Below are 23,639 nucleotides of genomic sequence, written 5' to 3'. Positions count from 1 at the left end.
TATTCCGCAGTGACATTTAACAGAATATTCAAGATATGTCAGGGAAAAACAATACTGTAAAACCACAGAAAAACAGTACTGTATATCCACAGTCACAGCAAAGATTGTCAAGACACATAAGCAAAGGCCAGTCTATTTAGTCTACCACAGTGAGCTCCACAGAGGTCTTAGTGATAAATGTAATTTGTGACAGACTTATCGATTGAAAAGTATGCATTCATTACTCGTAAAGAACAGAAAGATAAGTTCATGTCAATGTTCACCAATGCTTACAGCAGTTCAGAATGCATTGGTCCATCATAGTTCAAGCCAAGTGCAATTGAAGTCTGGTGTGCATTCAACTGATTTGATTGTTCATCACATTCTTATGGCACAATACATTCTATTCAGCTACGTAGTTGCTGTCACTAATGCAGTCCTTTAATGTCAAACCACATTCATGATCATAGTTTCATCCTAAGCAGTATGAAACATTCATACAGTGCTTTACTGTGGCCATGATACCCAGAAAAATAAATTCATTAAGATCCATAGTAAAACACCTTTGAACATCAATACTAAATGTTCCTATGCACACTCTGCTACTGACACATTCAACGCTACATTCTTCTCACTGCGATCTTGAGGAGACATCTCACATTCTCAGAGTGTCAGAGACATATATGTTATCTCCGCACTGTTGTACTCATATCTCCCGCTCCACAGCTCTACACTAGAACTCCTCTTCATGGACCGTGGTTCCCACTGGGGGGGCTTCTGCTGCCATCTGTCCCACAGAAAGGCCTGGTCACAGTGAGACTTCCCTGGGTTGTCAGTGGCTGTCTCCCCCTCTGGAGCTACAGGGTCCTCACAGACATCCATGACAGAGCGATCCGTGGCTTCCCCTGTGGCATCCTCTAGCTCCATGGGTGCCAGCTCAAATGCGGACAAGCTAATGCTAGCTGGGTCTAGTAATATTAGTGGATCTAGGTCTAGGATGACTGGTTCTGGGTGGCACATCGTGGCTGGGTCCAGGGCTACTGAGTCTGGGGTGAATGGACTGCCCAGTCTGAGGGAGACCGGGCCAGGTGAATGCACTGCAACTTGGTCCTGTGGTTCTGAATCTTCAGGGAACTCTATAGGTAGGTCTTCATGCATGTGATCTAATCGGTACTCAATAGCTGGGTCTACACACACTGATTCCATTCGGTATATAGAGGGGTGGTCCGGACTGGGGGGGCTCAGAGAAACTGGGTCTGGTGGTGTGTACATGGCGATTGGGCTGAGGGCTGATGAATTCACACTAACTATCTCCAGAGGTTCCAGCGGATCCAAGAAGACTGAGTCCAGATCTGATTCATCTGAGGAATTGAAGGTGGTTAAGACCAAATGGACCACAAATTGATCAGTTGGGCACTCAGTGGCCTGGTCCACTGGTTCTGGAACAGGTGGCCATTCTGGCTCCAAAGACTCATCAAATTCATCAAAGGAGTCGATGGTGACTGGATATGCACGCACTACTATTTCTGATGGGAACATGTCGGAGTCTAAGGGGAATGGATCTGGGAGGTCTGGAAGGCAGACAGTGGCTAAGTCCTGTGATTCTGGATCAGATGGGATCAGACACACATCCAGTGATTCTAAATCAGTTGGGCTCTCTGGTGTAACTATGACAGTTGTGCAAATGGTAGCTGAGTATTGATCGAGTTGCTCTGATGAGCACACACTGGTATTAGACAGTGGCTCTATCTTTGGTGCTGTTGAGACTATAGGGCCTGGGTCTAAAGATTCAGTATCTGACAGACAGACAGGATCTGCCTGGTGTACAGGACCTGGGTCTTGAGACCCTGGATCTGCCTGGTGTACAGGAGCTGGGTCTTGAGACACTGGATCTTGCTGGTGCACAGTGACATCTTCCACAGATTCTGAATCTGATGGGGACAAGTCAGAGTCTGACTCTTGTGGTGGGGACACAGTGACCTCAGGTACTGGATATGGTAGGTACGTCATTCTTGGTTCTGGGACTAGGGGTTTCACATTAACTAAGTCAATCGATTCTGTATCGGAGCGGTTCACATTAGCTACGTCTGTGGGCTTGTGTGTTTCTACACCGCACACATTAGCTACGTCTGTGGGCTTGTGTGTTTCTACACTGTACACATTAGCTATGTCTGTGGGCTTGTCTGTTTCTACACTGTACACATTAGCTACGTCAGTGGGCTTGTCTGTTTCTACACTGTACACATTAGCTACGTCTGTGGGCTTGTCTGTTTCTACACCACACATATTAGCTACATCTGTGGGCTGGTCTGTTTCTAAACTGTACACATTTTCTACGTCTGTGGGCTTGTCTGTTTCTACACTGTACACATTAGCTACGTCTGTGGGCTTGTCTGTTTCTACACCACACACATTAGCTACGTCTGTGGGCGTGTCTGTTTCTACACTGTACACATTTTCTATGTCTGTGGGCTTGTCTGTTTCTACACCGAACACATTAACTACGTCTGTGGGCTTGTCTGTTTCCAAACAGTACACGTCTGTGGACACTGGATCTGGAGAGCACACAGTCTTTGGGTACTGCTGCTCTGAATCTACGGTGTCCTCTATGGCTGGATCCACAGACTGTACTTCTGAGGAGCTCATACTGACTGGGTCTGGAGATAACTGATCTGATAGGCTCTTAGTGTTCTGGTCTAGTGGTTCTGGGCGAACCACAGAGGTTGATGAGTCTACTGACACTGGTTCTGGCTGGATCATGGTGACTGGATCCACAAGTACGGAATCTAGAGTGATCGGGATAGAACCCTCTACAAACATTGATGCCGGGCGCCTTAGAATGGCTGGGTCCATTGAGATCTGTTTAGGAAGACGGCGCCTCACGACGGCCTGCTTCTCTTGTACCTCTTCCTCCTCAGGACAATTAACGGCTGCGTCTGCCGTGCTCTGTCTCACCAGCACCTTGCTCCTGGCCTGCGTCCCTACAGACACTTGAGCCACTTTAGCCCGTTTCCCAGCCGCCCATGTTCTCCCAGCCACCCCTTCTCCCCCAGCCGCCCATGTTCTCCCAGCCACCCCTTCTCCCCCAGCCGTCCATGTTCTCCCAGCCACCCCTTCTCCCCCAGCCTCCCCTTCTCCCCCAGCCGCCGATGTTCTCCCAGCCACTCCTTCTCCTCCAGTCGCCCCTGCTCCCCCAGCAGCCCCAGGCTGTGGAGACCACGTGTTGTAGTGCTGCGTGAAGGTGTTGAAGTTGCTATTGAAGGCCCTGAGCTCAGTGCACAGGTCCCTCCTGAGATCAGACAGCTCACGACGCATGGCCGACACTTCCTCCTTCCACTGCATGCTGATCGCTGCAGCTAGGTGGGCTGACTCCTTTATACTGGCCTCGATGGCTTTGGGTGAGGGCCTCTCTGGGGCCTGGAAGCTAGGTTTAGGGGGCCTGAACAGGCTGGGTGAATCAGGGGGCCCAGACTGAGGTTTGGCTGTGGCACCGGTACTGTCTTGGAGGTACAGTCTGTTTCTTCTGATAGGGCAGCCTAGATCGTCATGGGCCAATGGGACTATGTCTGCTACGTCTCGACGTGCACTGGCCTGGTACTCAGGTAAGCTAGTGGCTTCCTGTGCATATTTTCCCTCTGGAAGACAAAGGTAAATATGTGTAGTATGTCGTCAGGTCACAGGTGTGAGCAGCTGGAGAGAATGTGCTAGTGTTAGCCACCAAGCACAGACATCAAGTCATGCAGTATTTAAGTTAAGGAATGTATGAGTCAAAATAAGACTTGAATTTGTCTCATATCTTCAGTGTCTAAAAATCATTATTATAGTCTTTTCTTGGATCTATGAAGCTACATAAGGAAACCTTTCGCAAAATAAAACATTTTGGTTATCAATATTACACTAAACGTTTATAGTCCCATTTTGACTCATATTTCTGATTATAGTTTACACTGCCTTCTCAATCTCAAATGAACCTGTATCATGCTCTTGCATGCTTCTCATCTTTTCACTGCACAAAGACAGACCCCAAAACACATGACAAAGAACAAGACACTGTAAAAACCTACTGTATGCATGGTATTCAAAACCTTCACCACAGATATGATACAGGTGTAACTTTGTGCACTGAAAAGAAGCAAAGATGAGCAACACATCCCCAACCACTATCAGGAAGTATATGAACCCTATTGAACATCATGAGGTCCAGTATGACCTATCTACCTGAAGTCAGAGGGTAGAACCAATCGCCCAAAGACTCCTGACATCAGACACACCCCACCCTCCACACCACAGATTGCATGATATTGCCATGACAAATTTAAAGATTATGTTTTAGTTTGTTGAGAAAGCAGTGTAAATAACTGGTGAAAATCTGTCAAATGCACAATTCTCCAGATGCCCACACCTTCTCTGACCCCTCTCTAATATCATTGGTAGAACTTCATGGTAGAAAGAATGGGTCTTCACTTCTTTACCAGGGGAAGGTTGTTGTTGTTTTTGTGTGTATCCAGAAATGGGAAACAATGTCATTGCTACGGTTTATCCTCTGGTGAAGCAGATGAGCTTACAGGACCGTTTGCTGAAATGATTTTTATTCACTCTGTGTCATATTCGCAGTTTATTTTATTCCACATAAAAAAATACAACTCTTGTTTTTGTGACCTCAATTTTATTGACCAGTGCAGTCATTACCTGCCACATGAGACACCAGAATCTGTGGGAACTGAACTGGAGAATCTGTGGGAGAGAAAACTCAAAGCCGTTGCTGTGGCAACAACGTGTATGCATCACAATGTGGTTTGTAAGTACAGGTAGATAAAGCTGTAGTAAACCCATTCAGTCATTAAGACTCTGGAGTTGAAGGACTGTTCATCTCAGCACTATTTCCCCTGCCCAGAGTTTCAGTCAAGCTGAGAACACACCTAAAGGATCTGTGGCTTATCATGAAATGAGTTTTAGAGCCAGACTGTGCTGAAGGCGATTAACTCCATCAACTAAAAGAAAAAGCTATAGTAAGGAAACAGCAACGAGGGAGAAAAAACAATCCATCCTCACTTCATCTGAAAAGGTCTCGTGATATAACGTTCACTTCATGTGCCTGCAGAATCATTTCAATAGGGTTCATATCTTCACTCTCTGATATTATGTGGAATGAGAATATGAATGACTGAATTGAAAATGCAATATGATGGATTGACTCAAAGCAACTCATAAACTGTACTTGAATATGCTCTTTATATCAACAATCAGGAAATATGTAAAAGTAGTTCATGCAGATGTATGGAGCCATTTCATAAAGCACTTCAAGAGCAGAGCATCACAAGAAATGTCATGTGCATGTTGTTCATTTCTTAAATCTCACTTGAAATAACATTTTGATATTTACAAACGGGAACTGTCTACCCTTATGTATAACGTTTACTTTGCATGGCTATGTCAACTTATCATCCACTTTGGATAAGAGACCAGCTGTCATCTCAATAGTGTTCATACTCTACTGTATACAGTATGTGTTGTGTCTATTAATGTGGTGCAGTCCCCTCCTCCCCTGTTGTTCTGACCTGTTGTGGCCCTGATGGTGGAGGTGACAGTGGAGGAGGTCATGGTGGGGATGCAGTCATCATCCTGGGAGTAGCCAGCCTGGATGGCCCTCAAGTAGCTGTGGCTCCGTGTCCGGAAACAGCCGGGCAGGTCCAGAGCCTCCACAGCCTGAGATTCCACCTCACTGAACACCGACTCACAGACTGACTCAAACTGACCGTTTATCTCTGTCTCACTCACCTGGAGGAGAGAACAGCAGGGCGAGAAAGGGTCAATTCAATGATAGTTCTTGCCTTTGTGGGAAAACATTCATTGGTTGTATACAACGTTTGATGTTATGGCTACCAGCTAATTGCCAGGAGAGCAAATGTTTGAAAAGGAGAAGGTCTGCAAATGTATTGTTAATTTGAGCATTGTCTTGATGCACAATTACTTTGTGAAATGTCAAGCATATGACTTGCTCACCAGGACAATGTTTTTTGGTTGTTGTTTTTTTTTTTTTCAATTCCTCCAGTTTGCCACAGTTGCCTAAATAAGGTATTCTGAAAGGTAGATCTATGTTGAAATGTGTAAAGGATTAGAGGAAGTCAAGGTGACATATTCTAGTGGCATAGCATACTGTATGAGTGTTAGTTCCCTCTGAATCCCCTGAGACAATGTGTCCTGATCTCAACAGAACCATTATTTGGCAATCTTAATATCCTGAGACAGATGTGCATCTTGCGATTTAGAGATATCAATTTAGGGAAGTTTAAATGGTCCGATGTGAATCTCACCATTCCCATTTGGCAATCCTGAGAATCGGAGATAAGGATCCTGCTCTATTGCGAGATATATAATCTTGTAATAACCTCAGCAGGGTGCCGTGGAGGCAGAGATAAAGCCAGAGAATTAGCGGGAGAGAGGTTGAGCTTTTAAGACTTGGGACAAATCAATACACTCCGACTTTAAGAGAGAGATTTAGATCTTAAATGAATATAAACCAGACACATAAAAGACTCAAGACTCAATTTTGCACAAATGCACAAATACATGAGGGAGTAAGAACTTTTGATAAAAGTATATGCATCTAAGGGAGGGTCAAGACTGAATGAAGGAAGAGAGAAGGATAGGGAGCTACAGTATGGAATATCATATAATATCCCATTGTCTTCTGACGGGTGGCGTCATTCTAACGCGAAACGCGTTGCCAGAGTCTGAGCAGACGTCCATCACGATTTCTGACGTAATACAATGATTATATCTTGTAAATATCATTGTTATAGGCCAGAGACTCACCTGGCTGACCTGGCTAACACAGCTTGCCTGGCTGAGAGTGCTGACTGCCCGCATGTAACTCTGGTTCCTGGAGCGGAACTGGGCTGTTGGGAGAGGTGGCTGCCGGTAGTTATAGATGGTGGAGGGATCCAGGGCCAAGCTGGGGTGGGGGTGCATGTCTCTGGAGGCTTGCACCTGGAAGCTCTGACTGAATGGAGAGATAGAGACGACAGAGAGCGAGAGAGACAACAGAGCGAGAGAAAGTGAGAGAGAGTGAGAGAGAGAGAGAGATGGCAGAGAGAGAGAGAGACGACAGAGAGAGAGACGACAGAGAGAGAGACGACAGAGAGAGAGACGACAGAGAGAGAGACGACAGAGAGAGAGACGACAGAGAGAGAGAGACGACAGAGAGAGAGAGAGACGACAGAGAGAGAGAGAGACGACAGAGAGAGAGAGAGACGACAGAGAGAGAGAGAGACGACAGAGAGAGAGAGAGACGACAGAGAGAGAGAGACGACAGAGAGAGAGACGACAGAGAGAGAGACGACAGAGAGAGAGACGACAGAGAGAGAGACGACAGAGAGAGAGAGATGGTAGAGAGAGAGCGAGAGAGTGATAGAGACACAAATAGATAGAAAGGGAGATTATTGTACTTGTAAAGGTGTTGTAGAAATTGTCTTAATAATTTAAATTAAACATAGTTTGACAAATAAAAAAGTAATTTGTCACATGGCCACAGGTCTTACAAAAGGGAATAAAACAGTTAAGTGTTAATTACTTCACGGCAGGCATCCACTGGGTGAGCTGAACTTCAGACTGAGACTGATTATGACATTGCATTGACCAAGAGAGGGGGATCTTCCTCCCTCCACTAAATCATTGCTGTGTTCAACAGTGTCCCCAAAATGGTAATTCGATTTGCTATTGTGCTGAAGCAGCCAATCAATGCTTGGAGATGAGGGAAATGCAAATGAGGAGCTAGTTAGCAAGCAGAGCAAGCATTTCTGAGATAGCAGGAGAGTGTCAACCAGGTCAATTAAATGTGCTTCCCCAGAAGGGAAACACAGCCTTCACTCACGGCATCACAGAGACGCATACAAAGATCTCTACCGCTCTCCATTTGGCAAATCGGACCATAACTCTATCCTCCAGATTCCTGCTCACAAGCGAAAACTCAAACAGGAAGTACCAACGACACGATCAATATGGAAGTGGTCCGATGAAGCGGATGCTTGATCAGTCAACGGCTTCATTAATAAGTGCATTGACAACATTTCCCCACAGTGACCGTACGTACATATCCTAACCAGAAGTCATGGATTAAAGGTAACATCTGCACTGAGCTACAAGCTAGAGCTGCCGCTTTCAAGGAGAGGGACACAAATCTGCTCGCTTATAAGAAGTCCCGCTACACCCCCCGATGAACCATCAAACAAGCAAAGCGTTAACCTGTTAGGGCTAGGGGGCAGCATTTGCACGTCTGGATAAAAAAAATGTACCCGATTTAATCTGGTTACTAATCCTACCCAGTAACTAGAATATGCATATACTTATTATATATGGATAGAAAACACTCTAAAGTTTCTAAAACTGTTTGAATGGTGTCTGTGAGTATAACAGAACTCATTTGGCAGGCAAAACCCTGAGACATTTTCTGACAGGAAGTGGATACCTGATGTGTTGTATTACCTTTAAACCTATCCCATTGAAAAACACAGGGGCTGAGGAATATTTTGGCACTTCCTATTGCTTCCACTAGATGTCACCAGCCTTTACAAAGTGTTTTGAGTCTTCTGGAGGGAGATCTGACCGAACAAGAGCCATGGAACTATGATGTCCCATTAGACACCTGGCGCGCGAGTTCATGTTGGGTACCCTCATTCCAATACGTTATAAAAGAGTATGCATTCGTCCACCTTGAATATTATTCATGTTCTGGTTAAAAAAGGCCCTAATGATTTATGCTATACAACGTTTGACATGTTTGAACGAACGTAAATATATTTTTTCCCCTCGTTCATGACGAGAAGTCCGGCTGGCTTAGATCATGTGCTAACAAGACGGAGATTTTTGGACATAAATGATGAGCTTTTTTGAACAAAACTACATTCGTTATGGACCTGTGATACCTGGAAGTGACATCTGATGAAGAGAATCAAAGGTAATGGATTATTTACATAGTATTTTCGATTTTAGATCTCCCCAACATGACGTCTAGTCTGTATCGCAACGCGTATTTTTCTGGGCGCAGTGCTCAGATTATTGCAAAGTGTGATTTCCCAGTAAGGTTATTTTTAAATCTGGCAAGTTGATTGCGTTCAAGAGATGTAAATCTATAATTCTTTAAATGACAATATAATATTTTACCAATGTTTTCTAATTTTAATTATTTAATTTGTGACGCTGACTTGACTGCCGGTTATTGGAGGGAAACGATTTCCTCAACATCAATGCCATAGTAAAACGCTGTTTTTGGATATAAATATGAACTTGATAGAACTAAAAATGCATGCATTGTCTAACATAATGTCCTAGGAGTGTCATCTGATGGAGATTGTAAAAGGTTAGTGCATCATTTTAGCTGGTTTTATGGTTTTGGTGACCCTGTCTTTGACTTGACAAATCATTACACACAACTCTTGTAAATGTACTGTCCTAACATACTCTAAACTTATGCTTTCGCCGTAAAACCTTTTTGAAATCGTAAAACGTGGTTAGATTAAGGAGATGTTTATCTTTCAAAGGGTGTAAAATAGTTGTATGTTTGAAAAATTTGAATTTTGACATTTATTTGGATTCAAATTTGCCGCTCTTGAAATGCACCTGCTGTTGATGGAGTGCACCACGGGTGGCACGCTAGCGTCCCACCTAGCCCATAGAGGTTAATACAGGACTAAGATCGAATCCTACTACACCAGCTCTGACACTCGTAGGATGTGGCAGGGCTTGCAAACTATCACGGATGACAAAAGGAAACCCAGCCGAGAGTTGCCCAGTGACGTAAGCCTATCAGACGAGCTTAATGCTTTCTATGCTCGCGTTGAGGCAAGCAACACTGAAACATGTGTGAGAGCACCAGCTGTCCCAGACAACTGTAGAATCAGGCTCACAAGGCAGAGGGTAGTGCATACAGCCAGTACATCACTGGGGCCAAATTCCCTGCCATCCAGGACCTCTATACCAGGCGGGGTCAGAGGAAGGCCCAAAAAATTGTCAAAGACTCCAGTCACCCGAGTCATAGACTGTTCTCTCTGCTACAGCACAGCAAGCGGTACTGGAGCGAAAAGTCTGGGACCAAAAAGCACCTGAACAGCTTCTATCCGCAAGCCATAAGACTTCTGAACTAAAATGGTTGATACTAAATTATTTAACTTCATATGGAGGAATAAACCTAACTATTTAAGAAAAGCGGTAATATGTAGCACCCAAAGTGAGGGAGGGTTGAATGCTCTGGATTTTAAAACATCAAATATAATCGTTACGATCAAATGGATACAGAACTATTTAAGAAATAAGGATAGCATTTGGAGGATAATTTCTAATTTAATATTCCAACAGAAACCTGCTACTTTTACTTTCTGTTCTGAACTTAACAGATGACCAGTTCTGATAGCCTTTAGCCGTACCCTTATCCTACTCCTCCTCTCTTCCTCTGGTGATGTAGAGGTTAATCCAGGCCCTGCAGTGCCTAGCTCCACTTCTACTCCCCAGGTGCTCTCATTTGTTGACTTCTGTAACAGTAAAAGCCTTGGTTTCATGCATGTTAACATTAGAAGCCTCCTCCCTAAGTTTGTTTTATTCACTGCTTTAGCACACTCTGCCAACCCGGATGTCCTAGCCTTGTCTGAATCCTGCCTTAGGAAGACCACCAAAAACCCTGCAATTTCCATCCCTAACTATAACATTTTCCGACAAGATAGAACTGCCAAAGGGGGAGGTGTTGCAATCTACTGCAGAGATAGCCTGCAGAGCTCTGTCTTACTATCCATGTCTGTACCCAAACAGTTTGAGCTTCTACTTTTAAAAATCCATCTTTCCAGAAACAAGTCTCTCACCGTTGTTGCTTGCTATAGACCACCCTCTGCCCCCAGCTGTGCCCTGGACACCATATGTGAATTGATTGCCCCCCATCTATCTTCAGAGCTCGTGCTGCTAGGTAACCTAAACTGGGACAGGCTTAACACCCCGGCCATCCTACAATCTAAGCTTGATGCCCTCAATCTCACACAAATTATCAATGAACCCTCCAGGTACAACCCCAGATCCGTAAACACGGGCACCCTCATGGATATCATTCTAACCAACTTGCCCTCCAAATACACCTCTGCTCTTTTCAACCAAGATCTCAGCGATCACTGCCTCGTTGCCTGCATTCGTAATGGGTCTACGGTCAAACAACCACCCCTCATCACTGTCAAACACTCCCTAAAACACTTCAGCGAGCAGAGAATTCTAATCGACCTGGCCCGGGTATCCTGGAAGGATATTCACCTTATCCCGTCAGTAGAGGATGGCTGGTTATTCCTTAAAAGTGCCATCCTCACCATCTTAAATAAGCATGCCCCATTTAAAAGAAAATGGAACCAGGAACAGATATAGCCCTTGGTTCACTCCAGACCTGACTGCCCTTGACCAGCACAAAAACATCCTGTGGCGTTCTGCATTAGCATCGAATAGCCCCCGTGATATACAACTTTTCAGGGAAGTTAGGAACCAATATACACAGGCAGTTAGGAAACCTAAGGCTAGCTTTTTCAAACAGAAATTTGCATCCAGTAGCACAAACTCAAAAACGTTCTGGGACACTGTAAAGTCCATGGAGAATAAGAGCACCTCCTCCCAGTGGCACACTGCACTGAGGCTAGAAAACACTGTCACCACCGATAAATCCACTATAATTGAGAATTTCAATAAGCATTTTTCTACGGCTGGCCATGCTTTCCACCTGGCTACCCCTACACTAATCAACAGCCCACCACTCCCCACAGCATCTCGCCTAAGCCTCCCCCATTTCTCCTTCTCCCAAATCCAGATAGCTGATGTTCTGAAAGAGCTGCAAAATCTGGACCCCTACAAATTAGCCGGGCTAGAGAATCTGGACCCTCTCTTTCTAAAATGATCTACCGAAATTGTTGCAACCCCTATCACCAGCCTGTACAATCTCTCATTCATATCGTCTGAGATTCCCAAAGATTGGAAAGCTGCCGCGGTCATCCCCCTCTTCAAAGAGGGAGACACTCTAGACCCAAACTGCTACAGACCTATATCTATCCTACCCTGCCTTTCTAAGGTCTTCGAAAGCCAAGTTAAGAAACAGATTTCTGACCATTTCGAATCCCACCGTACCGTCTCCGCTATGCAATCTGGTTTCAGAGCTGGTCATGGGTGCACCTCAGCCACGCTCAAGGTCCTAAACGATATCATAACTGCCATCGATAAGAGACATTACTGTGCAGCCGTATTTATCGACCTGGCCAAGGCTTTCGACTCTGTCAATCACCACATTCTTATCGGCAGACTCAACAGCCTTGGTTTCTCAAATGATTGCCTCGGCTGGTTCACCAACTACTTCTCTGATAGAGTTCAGTGTGTGAAATCGGAGGGCCTGTTGTCCGGACCTCTGGCAGTCTCTATGGGGGTGCCACAGGGTCCAATTCTCGGGCCGACTCTCTTCTCTGTATACATCAATGATGTTGCTCTTGCTGCTGGTGATTCTCTGATCCACCTCTACGCAGACGACACCCTTCTGAATACCTCTGGCCCTTCTTTGGACACTGTGTTAGCTAACCTCCAGACGAGCTACAATGCCGTACAACTCTCCTTCTGTGGCCTCCAACTGCTCTTAAATGTAAGTAAAACTAAATGCATGCTCTTCAACCGATCGCTGCCCGCACCTGCCCGCCCGTCCAGCATCACTACTCTGGACGGTTCTGACTTAGAATATGTGGACAACTACAAATACGTAGGTGTCTGGTTAGACTGTAAACTCTCCTTCCAGACTCACATTAAGCATCTCCAATCCAAAATTTAATCTAGAATCGGCTTCCTATTTCACAAAACAAAGCATCCTTCACTCATGTTGCCAAACATACCCTCGTAAAACTGACCATCCTACCGATCCTCAACTTCGGCGATGTCATTTACAAAATAGCCTCCAACACTCTACTCGACAAACTGGATGCAGTCTATGACAGTGCCATCCGTTTTGTCACCAAAGCCCCATTTTCTACCCACCACTGCGACCTGTACGCTCTCGTTGGCTGGACCCCGCTTCATAGTCGTCGCCAAACCCACTGGCTCCAGGTCATCTACAAGTCTCTGCTAGGTAAAGCCCTGCCTTATCTCAGCTCACTGGTCACCATAGCAGCACCCACCCGTAGCACGCACTCCAGCAGGTATATCTCACTGGTCACCCCCAAAGCCAATTCTTCCTTTGGCCCCCTTTCCTTCCAGTTCTCTACTGCCAATGACTGGAACAAACTGCAAAAATCACTTAAGCAGGAGACTCATATCTCCCTCACTAGCTTTAAGCACCAGCTGTCAGAGCAGCTCACAGATCACTGCACCTGTACATAGCCCATCTGTAAATTGCCCATCTGTAAATAGCCCATCCAACTACCTCATCCCCATACTGTATTTATTTATTTATTTATCTTCCTCCTTTGCACCCCAGTATCTCTACTTACACATTCATATATACATATATATATTTTTATTTATATATATTATTTATATATATATATTCTTCACATCTACCATTCCAGTGTTTAATTGCTATATTGTAATTACTTCGCCACCATGGCCTATTTATTACCTTACCTCCCTTATCCTACCTCATTTGCACATACTGTATATAGACTGTTTCTACTGTATTATTGACTGTATGTTTGTTTATTCCATGTGTAACTCTGTGTTGTTGTATGTGTCGAACTGCTTTGCTTTATCTTGGCTAGGTCGCAGTTGCAAATGAGAACTTGTTGTCAACTAGCCTACCTGGTTAAATAAAGGTGAAATAAATAAAATAAAAATTACTCAAATGCAACTTTGATATGGGTAAAATCCCTATTAAGCTTGCCAAATTTCATAAACAAGTACTTTTAACTTGGAACACAATTTTTCCCCACATAGGTATACAATATGGAATAATAAAGACATAAAATACAGAAACAAGTCTTTATTTTTCCAGAACTGGTTTGACAACAACATTATTTGGGTTACATAATTATTGAATAATGATGGCCAACTATATAATTATCAAGGATTTATGAGAACACACAATGTTACATTCACTCCTGAGGAGTATCAAATTGTTGTTAGAGCTGTCCCTAAAGGTGCTATTCTTCTTTTAGGAGAATATAACATTTTACATTTTAGTCATTTAGCAGACACTCTTATCCAGAGCGTCTTACAGTAGTGAATGCATACATTTCATAATTTTTTTTTTCCTGTGCTGGCCCCCCGTGGGAATCGAACCCACAACCCTGGCGTTGCAAACACCATGCTCTACCAACTGAGCTACAGGGAAGGCTCCAATACTCCAAGTGCAACTGTTGAGGATTTTGTAGCCTCAATACAGCTAGAAGGAGATGACATTTTAAACTATAAATGTAATAACATGTATATAAGGAAACTATGTCAATATGTTACTATTCCCTCTGCTAAAATGTACTGGAATTCAGCACTAGGACAAGTGACCTGGAACAAAGTTTCGTTGTTGTCTGGTAAATATTGTATATCTAATAAGGAGAACGAAGTATCATACAAACTCATTCATAGAATCTACCCAGTAAAGACCTTTATTATACACAGATTTAAAATAGCTATTGATAACAAAAGTGTATTTTGTGGTTGTGGCCCAGAAACTCTTGGCCATTTATTTTGGGACTGTTCTTATGTCAGAAGATATTGGAGTGAGTTAGAAGATTTTATTTTAAAAGAAACAACTATTAATGTTAATCTGAGAGACGCTGATGTTATGTTTTATTGTGATCCAAATGATACGGACCCTGACTTCACTTCCACTGTTCATTTGTTTATCTTTCATGGAAGATTCTTTATCCATAAAATGAAGTGGGCAAGAGAACAAACCCCTCTTCACATTATTTAATATAGAATTTAAATATTATTTTGAAATGATCAGTAAATGTAAAAACAAAAAGTAATACGTACCATAAAAGTATTTAACAAATTGGAAATGAATCTGGATATGTAATACCCCTGCCTGTTAGGTTTATGTACTCTTATTTGTATATTTCTGTTTAAAAAAAAAAGTAAAATAAAAGACTTCTGAACACATTGACCCCTTTCTTATTTATTTCTTTATCTTAATTTATTTACGCTGACTCCCTGGCACTGGCTCTATGCACACTCACTAGACTCTACCCACGCACTCATACACACTACACTGACACTCCAACACACACGCACGCATATACATACACACTTCATATGCTCACAAACACAAAACACACACATGCATATTGACGCCACACACACACACACACACACACACACACACACACACTTTCACACTATTCACATATGCTGCAGCTAATCTGTTTATTATATATCCTGATTGCCTAGTCAATCAAATTTCAAATTTCAATCAATAACATGTATTTATAAAGCCCTTCTTATATCAGCTGATGTCACAAAGTGCTGTACAGAAACCCAGCCTAAAACCCCAAACATCAAACAATGCAGGTGTAGAAGCACGGTGGCTAGGAAAAACTCCTAGTCACTTTTACCCCTACCCACATGTACCATTATCTCAATTACCTCAACTACCTCGTACCCCTGCACATTGACTCAGTACTGGTACTCCTTGTATATAGCCTCATAATTTTTTTATTGTGTTACTATTTCCTTTTTATATTGCAAATATTTGTCTTACTTTTTAACTCTGCATTGTGGGGAATGGGCTCGTAAGTTAGCATTTCCAATGTAAAGTCTACACCTGTTGTATTCGGCGCGTGTGATCAACACAATTTGATTTGATTTGATTTGGACTAGAACTGCTACCATTTTCTACCAAAACTGAAATGGAAAGTGCAGAGCGATAGAGGGAGGAAGAACAGGTAGAATACAAACTAATGTTCAGGTCAGATAGGGATAAGTAAGCTATTTTCAGCCTTTGTGTAGAAACAAAAATTGCCATTTTTCAGTATGACCAATGCTAGTATGATTTAACCTGTTGGGGCTACAGGTTAGCAATGAACCCCGAGTCGGGATTGCTAACAAGGCTGGAAATTCAAAACATCAAAAATCTAATAATTTCAATTTCTCAAACCATCAACTATTTTACACAATTTAAAAGATAAACATCTCCTTAATCTAACCACATTGTTCGATTTTCAAAGAGGCTTTACGGCAAAAGCATAAAGTTAGATTATGTTAGGACAGTACATAGCCACAAAAGTACAAACATCCATTTTCAATTCAAGGTCAGGCGTCACCAAAAGCAGAAACCAGCTAGAATTATGCACTAACCTTTGTCAATCTCCATCAGATGACACTCCTAGGACATTATGTTATACAATACATGCATTTTTTGTTCCATCAAGTTCATATTTATATCCAAAAACAGCATTTTACAGTAGCGTGAAATTCAGATTTTTTTCTTTTCTGAAATGCTTCCGGTGAACATAACAAAATTACTATTCGACAACATTGGTAAATTATAATATTGTCATTCAAAGAATAATATATTATCATCTCGTAATTGCTACCGAATGGCCAGATCTCAAAATAACTTTACTGGGAAATCACATTTTGCCATAAACGGGGTGCTATGCTAAGAACAACAGGCTATGCTATACAGTTAGCATCATCTAAAATCGATAATAACATTGTAAATACCCCCTTACCTTTGATTATCTCCATCAGAAGGCAGGATCCCAGGTCCGGAAGGCATTCCAGGTCCGGAACAAATGTGGTTTCTTTTGACAAAGTTCATAATTTATGTCCAAATAACACCAAGTACTTAGCGTTCATTATGCTCCCACAAAACGTGGTTGGAGGGCTGGTAAAATCACGCCGAAAAGCAAAAAAAAAACTAGTAAATAATCTATTTATGTTCGTTCAAACATGTCAAATGTTGTTTAGCATTAATCTTTTGGTCCATTTTTAACGTTAAACATCAGTAATATTTTCACACAACCTATCCTATGTCTAGATAAAAAATTATGACAAACTCACGTTTCTCAGATTTATGCGCAGGCGCAAAAAAATGAAGTGATGACATGTCAACTTCCTTGGATTCTAATTTGCTCTCTGTTTATCATAGACGCTTCAAACAACTTTATAAAGATCGTTGACATCTAGTGGAAGCCGTAGGTGTTGCGAAATGAATCCTTTCTCACTATGGTATCTATAAAACAATGACACTAAATAGTACAGTCACAAAATTCACATTTTTTTTGATCTATTTTTCACAGGTTTTTGCCTGCAATATGAGTTTTGTTATACTTACAGACACCATTCAAACTGTTTTAGAAAATTCAGAGTGTTTTCTATCCGAATGTGTTAATAATATGCATATCCTAGCTTCTGAGTTGGTGTAGGAGGCAGTTAAAAATGGGCACATATTTTTTTCAAAATGTCTCAATACTGCCCCCGAGCCCCAACAGGTGATTTAAACCCTGCTACTCCATCAAGAATTAGCAGAGATGGACCTCATGCATTTATACTGCATTCATAGACTATATCAATCATTCATACACAGTATAGAAAGTTCTCCCTGGTTCAGATTACATCCAGAGATGAGCCTAGGAAAGAAGGGATTTCAGATTCAGAGGCTCAGTTAAACTAACTAATATACTATCAAAAATAGAGATTAGTCACCGGTCAAGACCAGCTACCACTGTGATGATGTTCAATATCAGTTAAAGACAAACCCACAGTAAGAGGTAAGTTAGACAGAGCCTGTATTGTGTTGAACGGTGCTGTATGGCTAGAGAAATAGGAGAGGTTAGCCTGGCTAACCTCTCATTGACTAGCAGTGAGTGTTTGCTGTATGAGGTGTCTATACGGCTGACCTCTCATTGACTAGCAGTGAGTGTTTGCTGTATGAGGTGTCTATACGGCTGACCTCTCATTGACTAGCAGTGAGTGTTTGCTGTATGAGGTGTTTATACGGCTGACCTCTCATTGACTAGCAGTGAGTGTTTGCTGTATGAGATGTCTATACGGCTGATCTCTCTTTGACTAGGAGTGAGTGTTTGCTGTATGAGATGTCTATACGGCTAACCTCTCATTGACTAGCAGTGAGTGTTTGCTGTATGAGGTGTCTATACGGCTGACCTCTCATTGACTAGCAGTGAGTGTTTGCTGTATGAGGTTCCATATTGAGTCTGGCAGCAATGCTCAGCGCCAGCTGGCTCTTCAGCCTGACCACTGCAACATGCAGTAAGTAAGAGAGAGAGAGAGAGAGAGAGAGAGAGAGAGAGAGAGAGAGAGAGAGAGAGAGAGAGAGAGAGAGAGAGAGAGAGAGAGAGAGAGAGAGAGAGAGAGAGAGAGAGAGAGAGAGAGAGAGAGAGAGAGAGAGAGAGAGAGGGAGGGAGGGAGGGAGGGAGGGAGGGAGGGAGAACACCGTGCTTGTATTCACCTTAAGTCTGCAGCAAAATTGGTGATGTAGTTACACACGTCACTGTTCATTTTATTCACCCGGTAAGAGCTGTGGGTAGAGAGAAGAAACTGTGTTACTAGGCCCATTGCTGGTGGGAGTCAATGGATGCGGGTGTGACTGAGATCACGGCACAACATCAACAGTTTCAGATAGATTTTTGTGGGGACATCAAACGTTTGCATGAGATGTTAACCAAAGTGCTGCAAACATTAGGGTGATACAAATACACGTTTATGGACAGGATGGCCACAGAAACTAATGGTATTAATGGTCATGTGAAAGATGCTAGAGTTGTAGACTGACAGACAGTGGTGCTTAATGGCAGACAGTATTACCTCATGAACAGTAATTGACCGATAATGACATAGATGAGGCCTTTTAGTATTGATGAACATTAAGTATACATACAGTTGTACAATTCAAAAACAAAATCAGTCTAAACTGTACTTAAGAAGATCATGAGCAATAATACGTAGGCCTATCGGCAATGGCTCATTTACCCATGAAGTCTTGAATAAATAAGTCATTTCTAATGGCAATTTATTTGTGCGTAAATGAGCAAACCGAGGAGTAAAATACAACTAAAAGTTCTATCCATGAACATTGAAAGCAGCTCCAGCTTTAAGCTGACAATATCAGATGAAAGTGCAGCACATTGACTGACTGAGGGACATCATGTGCATTGCTTTATCCATCATCTCTACGCCGTAGATGCCTATTATAGTCCATAGAGCTGAGGCAAGCTGTTTCACAAAAAGACGACCCTTTATCATTTTTTTACCCCAGCACATTTGCCTTTAATGTCTCCAACTGTTGCTAATGCACTTCACATTGTTTCCCAATATGAAACTACTGTATAGCACGATGTGAATCTCTGCCTCCCTCTCTCTCTCTCTGTCTGCCTTTCATGCTGGCTGTGAATTGGCCTGTTGTACTCTTTGTGGTTAAACAAAGACGCTGTGCCGAGACAAAGTCATTGTACTGAGTTCTACAAACATGAAGAGAGAGGGAGAAGTCAAATGTAAGAGCACAAATGAGAGAGAAAATGCTGCAGGTAGGTGAACGTGAGTGATATATAATAGAATAATACACTGAGTGAACAAAACATTAAGAACACCATCCTAATATTGAGCTGCACTCTCCCCTTTTGCCCTCAGAACAGACTCAATTCGTCGGGGCATGGACTCTACAGGGTGTCTAAAGTGTTTCACAGGGATGCTGGCCCATGTTGACCTTAATGCTTCCCACAGTTGTGTCAAGTTAGCTGGCTGTAGTTTGGGTGGTGGACCATTGTTGTTACACAAGGGAAACTGTTGAGTGTGAAAAACCTAGCAGCGTTGCAGTTCTTGACACAAACCAGTGTGCCTGGCACCTACTACCATACCTCGTTCAAAGGCACTTAAATCTTTTGTCTTTCCCATTCACCCTCTGAATGGCACATATACACAATCCATGTCTCAATTGTCTCGAGGCTTAAAAATCTTTATTTAACCTGTCTACACTGATTGAAGTGGATTTTTTTAATTTATTTTTGTATTTTTTTATTTAACCTTTATTTAACCAGGTAGGCTAGTTGAGAACAAGTTCTCATTTGCAACTGCGACGTGGCCAAGATAAAGCGTAGCGAATTCGACACATAGAACAACACAGAGTTACACATGGAATAAACAAACATACAGTCAATAATACAGTAGAACAAAAGAAAACAAAACGTTTATATACAGTGAGTGCAAATTAGGTAAGTTAAGGCAATAAATAGGCCATGGTGGCGAAGTAATTACAATATAGCAATTAAACACTGGAATGGTAGATGTGCAGAAGATGAATGTCAAGTAGAGATACTGGGGTGCAAAGGAGCAAGATGAATACATAAATACAGTATGGGGATGAGGTAGGTAGATAGATGGGCTGTTTACAGATGGGCTATGTACAGGTGCAGTGATCTGTGAGCTGCTCTGACAGCTGGTGCTTAAAGCTAGTGAGGGAGATATGAGTCTCCAGCTTCAGAGATTTTTGCAGTTCGTTCCAGTCATTGGCAGCAGAGAACTGGAAGGAAAGGCGGCCAAAGGAGGAATTGGCTTTGGGGGTGACCAGTGAGATATACCTGCTGGAGCGCATGCTGCGAGTGGGTGCTGCTATGGTGACCAGTGAGCTGAGATAAGGCGGGGCTTTACCAAGCAGAGACTTGTAGATAACCTGTAGCCAGTGGGTTTGGCGACGACTATGAAGCGAGGGCCAACCAACGAGAGCGTACAGGTCACAGTGGTGGGTAGTGTATGGGGCTTTGGTGACAAAACGGATGGCACTGTGATAGACTGCATCCAGTTTGTTGAGTAGAGTGTTGGAGGCTATTTTATAGATGACATCACCGAAGTCGAGGATCAGTAGGATGGTCAGTTTTACGAGGGTGTGTTTGGCAGCATGAGTGAAGGATGCTTTGTTGCGAAATAATTTTGTATTGGAGATGCTTAATGTGAGTCTGGAAGGAGAGTTTACAGTTGTGACGTAGAAGTCCGTCACTGGCCGTGGGCAGGATTTGGTACTTTAATGCACGCACACATTCATCACTCCTCCCTGCTCTGTTATCTGATAAGTTAACAATGTGTGTTGACACACAAGTTAACTCCTCTATCTTAGTACATACATTTCACACTTACGTCAGTAACCGGTTATGGTATAAAGAAATAAACAGACAAGTGTTCATATTTAATATAAGCAATATTTATTATACTTAGATGTTATGGATGAGCGCGTTGTTTGTTTGTTCTGTTCCTCTCTCTCTCCATCTCTGTAGCTTCCGGGTATGCTGGATAAGGACCCGAGCTAAGGGAATTGGGCTGACTTTGTAGTGCCTGTCCCGAATGGCTCATTAATGTAAATGGGCATATTGAAAGACACTGTCAGTAGTGATGTAATTTTGTAAATGTTATATTGTGATATTGTTTCATAAAAAACGTGTTGCAATGAGTATGTTTAGTTGAATGAAAAATGTAGGTTTGAATAGGTAATTGCTTAATTAATTAGTGCTAATTGTTCTGAGGGGAGGAGCTACCCCTACAAAAGGAGCCTCTCTTTCAGTTCATCGAGAGGCATTTTGGATTGAGCTGTGGGTGGGGCAGCATTGTTTTTAGCTGTCCCATAAGGTATACGTTTGATGGCAGTACTGTTGTTTTTGTTCCGGAATCACTATGTAAATAAACACCCTTGCACAGAAGAACTTTTGCGGCTCCGCCATCTTTTTATTTTTGATAGAGGTTAGGTTTTCCAGTTTAGCCTTCTGGCCTACTCTACGTGACAACAGTCTAACCAGACACCCAGGTATTTGTAGTTGTCCACATATTCTAAGTCAGAGCCGTCCAGAGTAGTGATGCTGGACGGGCGAGCAGGTGCGGGCAGTGATCGATTGAATAGCATGCATTTAGTTTTACCTGCGTTTAAGAGCAATTGGAGGCCACAGAAAGAGAATTGAACGGCATTGAAGCTCGTCTGGAGGTTAGTTAACAAAATGTCCAAAGAGGGGCCAGAAGTATACAGAATGGTGTCGTCTGCATAGAAGTGGATCAGAGAATCACCAGCAGCAAGAGCAACATCATTGATGTATACAGAGAAGAGAGTCGGCCCGAGAATTGAACCCTGTGGCACACCCATAGAGACTGCCAGAGGTCCGGACAACAGGCTCTCTGATTTGACACACTGAACTCTATCAGAGAAGTAGTTGGTGAACCAGGCGAGGCAATCATTTGAGAAACCAATGCTGTCGAGTGTGCCAATAAGAATGTGGTGATTGACAGAGTCGAAAGCCTTGGCCAGGTCGATGAATACGGCTGCACAGTAATGTCTCTTATTGATGGTGGTTATGATGTCATTTAGGACCTTGAGCGTGGCTGAGGTGCACCCATGACCAGCTCTGAAACCAGATTGCATAGCGGAGAAGGTATGGTGGGATTCGAAATGGTCAGTAATCTGTTTGTTAACTTGGGTTTTGAAGACCTTAGAAAGACAGGGTAGGATTGATATAGGTCTGTAGCAGTTTGGGTCTAGAGTGTCACCCCCTTTGAAGAGAGGGATGACCGCGGCAGCTTTACAATCTTTGGGAATCTCAGACGATACGAAAGAGAGGTTGAACAGGCTAGTAATAGTGGTTGCAACAATTTCGGCAGATAATTTTAGAAAGAGAGGCTCCAGATTGTCTAGCCCGGCTGATTTGTATGGGTCCAGATTTTGCAGCTTTTTCAGAACATCAGCTATCTGGATTTGGGTGAAGGAGAAATGGTGGGGGCTTTGGCGGGTTGCTGTGGAGGGTGCCGGGCAGTTGACCGGGGTAGGGGTAGCCAGGTGGAAAGCATGGCCAGCTGTAGAGAAATGCTTATTGAAATTCTCAATTATAGTGGATTTATCAGTGGTAAGTGTTTCCAAGCCTCAGAGCAGTGGGCAGCTGGGAGGAGGTGCTCTTATTCTCCATGGACTTTACATTGTCCCAGAACTTTTTTGAGTTAGTACTACAGGATGCACATTTCTGTTTGAAAAAGATAGCCTTAGTTTTTCTAACTGCCTGTGTATATTGGTTCCTAACTTCCCTGAAAAGTTGCATATCACGGGGGCTATTCGATGCTAATGCAGAACGCCACAGGATGTTTTTGTGCTGGTCAAGGGCAGTCAGGTCTGGAGTGAACCAAGGACTATATCTATTCCTAGTTCAAATTTTTTTCAGTGGAGCATGCTTATTTAAGATGATGAGGAAGGCACTTTTAAAGAATAGCCAGGCATCATCTACTGACGGGATGAGGTCACCGTCATTCCAGGATACCCCGGCCAGGTCTATTAGAAAGGCCTGCTCGCAGAAGTGTTTTAGGGAGCATTTCACAGTGATGAGGGGTGGTCGTTTGGTCGCAGACCCTTTACGGATGCAGGCAATGAGGCAGTGATCGCTGAGATCTTGATTGAACACAGCAGAGGTGTATTTGGAGGGCGAGTTAGTTAGGATGACATCTATGAGGGTGCCCGTGTTTACGGATCTGGGGTTGTACCTGGTAGGTTCATTGATAATTTGTGTGAGATTGAGGGCATCAAGCTTAGATTGTAGGATGGCCGGGGTGTTAACATGTCCCAGTTTAGGTCACCTAGTAGCACGAGCTCAGAAGATAGATGGGGGGGCAATCAATTCACATATGGTATCGAGGGCACAGCTGGGGGCAGAGGGAGGTCTATAGCAAGCGGCAACAGTGAGAGACTTGTTTCT

The 23,639-nt window shown here is 43.1% G+C and overlaps 1 protein-coding gene across 1 annotated transcript in view; it reads right to left on the bottom strand.

Annotated features, from left to right (window-relative positions):
• The window catches only part of dlgap2a (discs, large (Drosophila) homolog-associated protein 2a), a 182,544-nt gene that overhangs the window by 5,781 nt on the left and 153,124 nt on the right, over positions 1 to 23,639 (bottom strand). Inside the window, exons 4-6 of the mRNA XM_014150170.2 lie at positions 18,380 to 18,448; positions 6,796 to 6,982; positions 5,538 to 5,757 (exon numbers count right to left, since the gene is read on the bottom strand). Of these exons, the coding sequence (XP_014005645.2) occupies positions 5,538 to 5,757; positions 6,796 to 6,982; positions 18,380 to 18,448 (476 nt within the window). The remainder of the gene's footprint in view (positions 1 to 5,537; positions 5,758 to 6,795; positions 6,983 to 18,379; positions 18,449 to 23,639) is intronic.

This window comes from Salmo salar, chromosome ssa01 (assembly GCF_905237065.1).
Source record: "Salmo salar chromosome ssa01, Ssal_v3.1, whole genome shotgun sequence".
In the NCBI taxonomy this organism is placed as follows: domain Eukaryota; kingdom Metazoa; phylum Chordata; class Actinopteri; order Salmoniformes; family Salmonidae; genus Salmo; species Salmo salar.
Note: the sequence above shows the minus strand (reverse complement) of the source record. Positions and strands in the feature narration are given on the sequence as shown.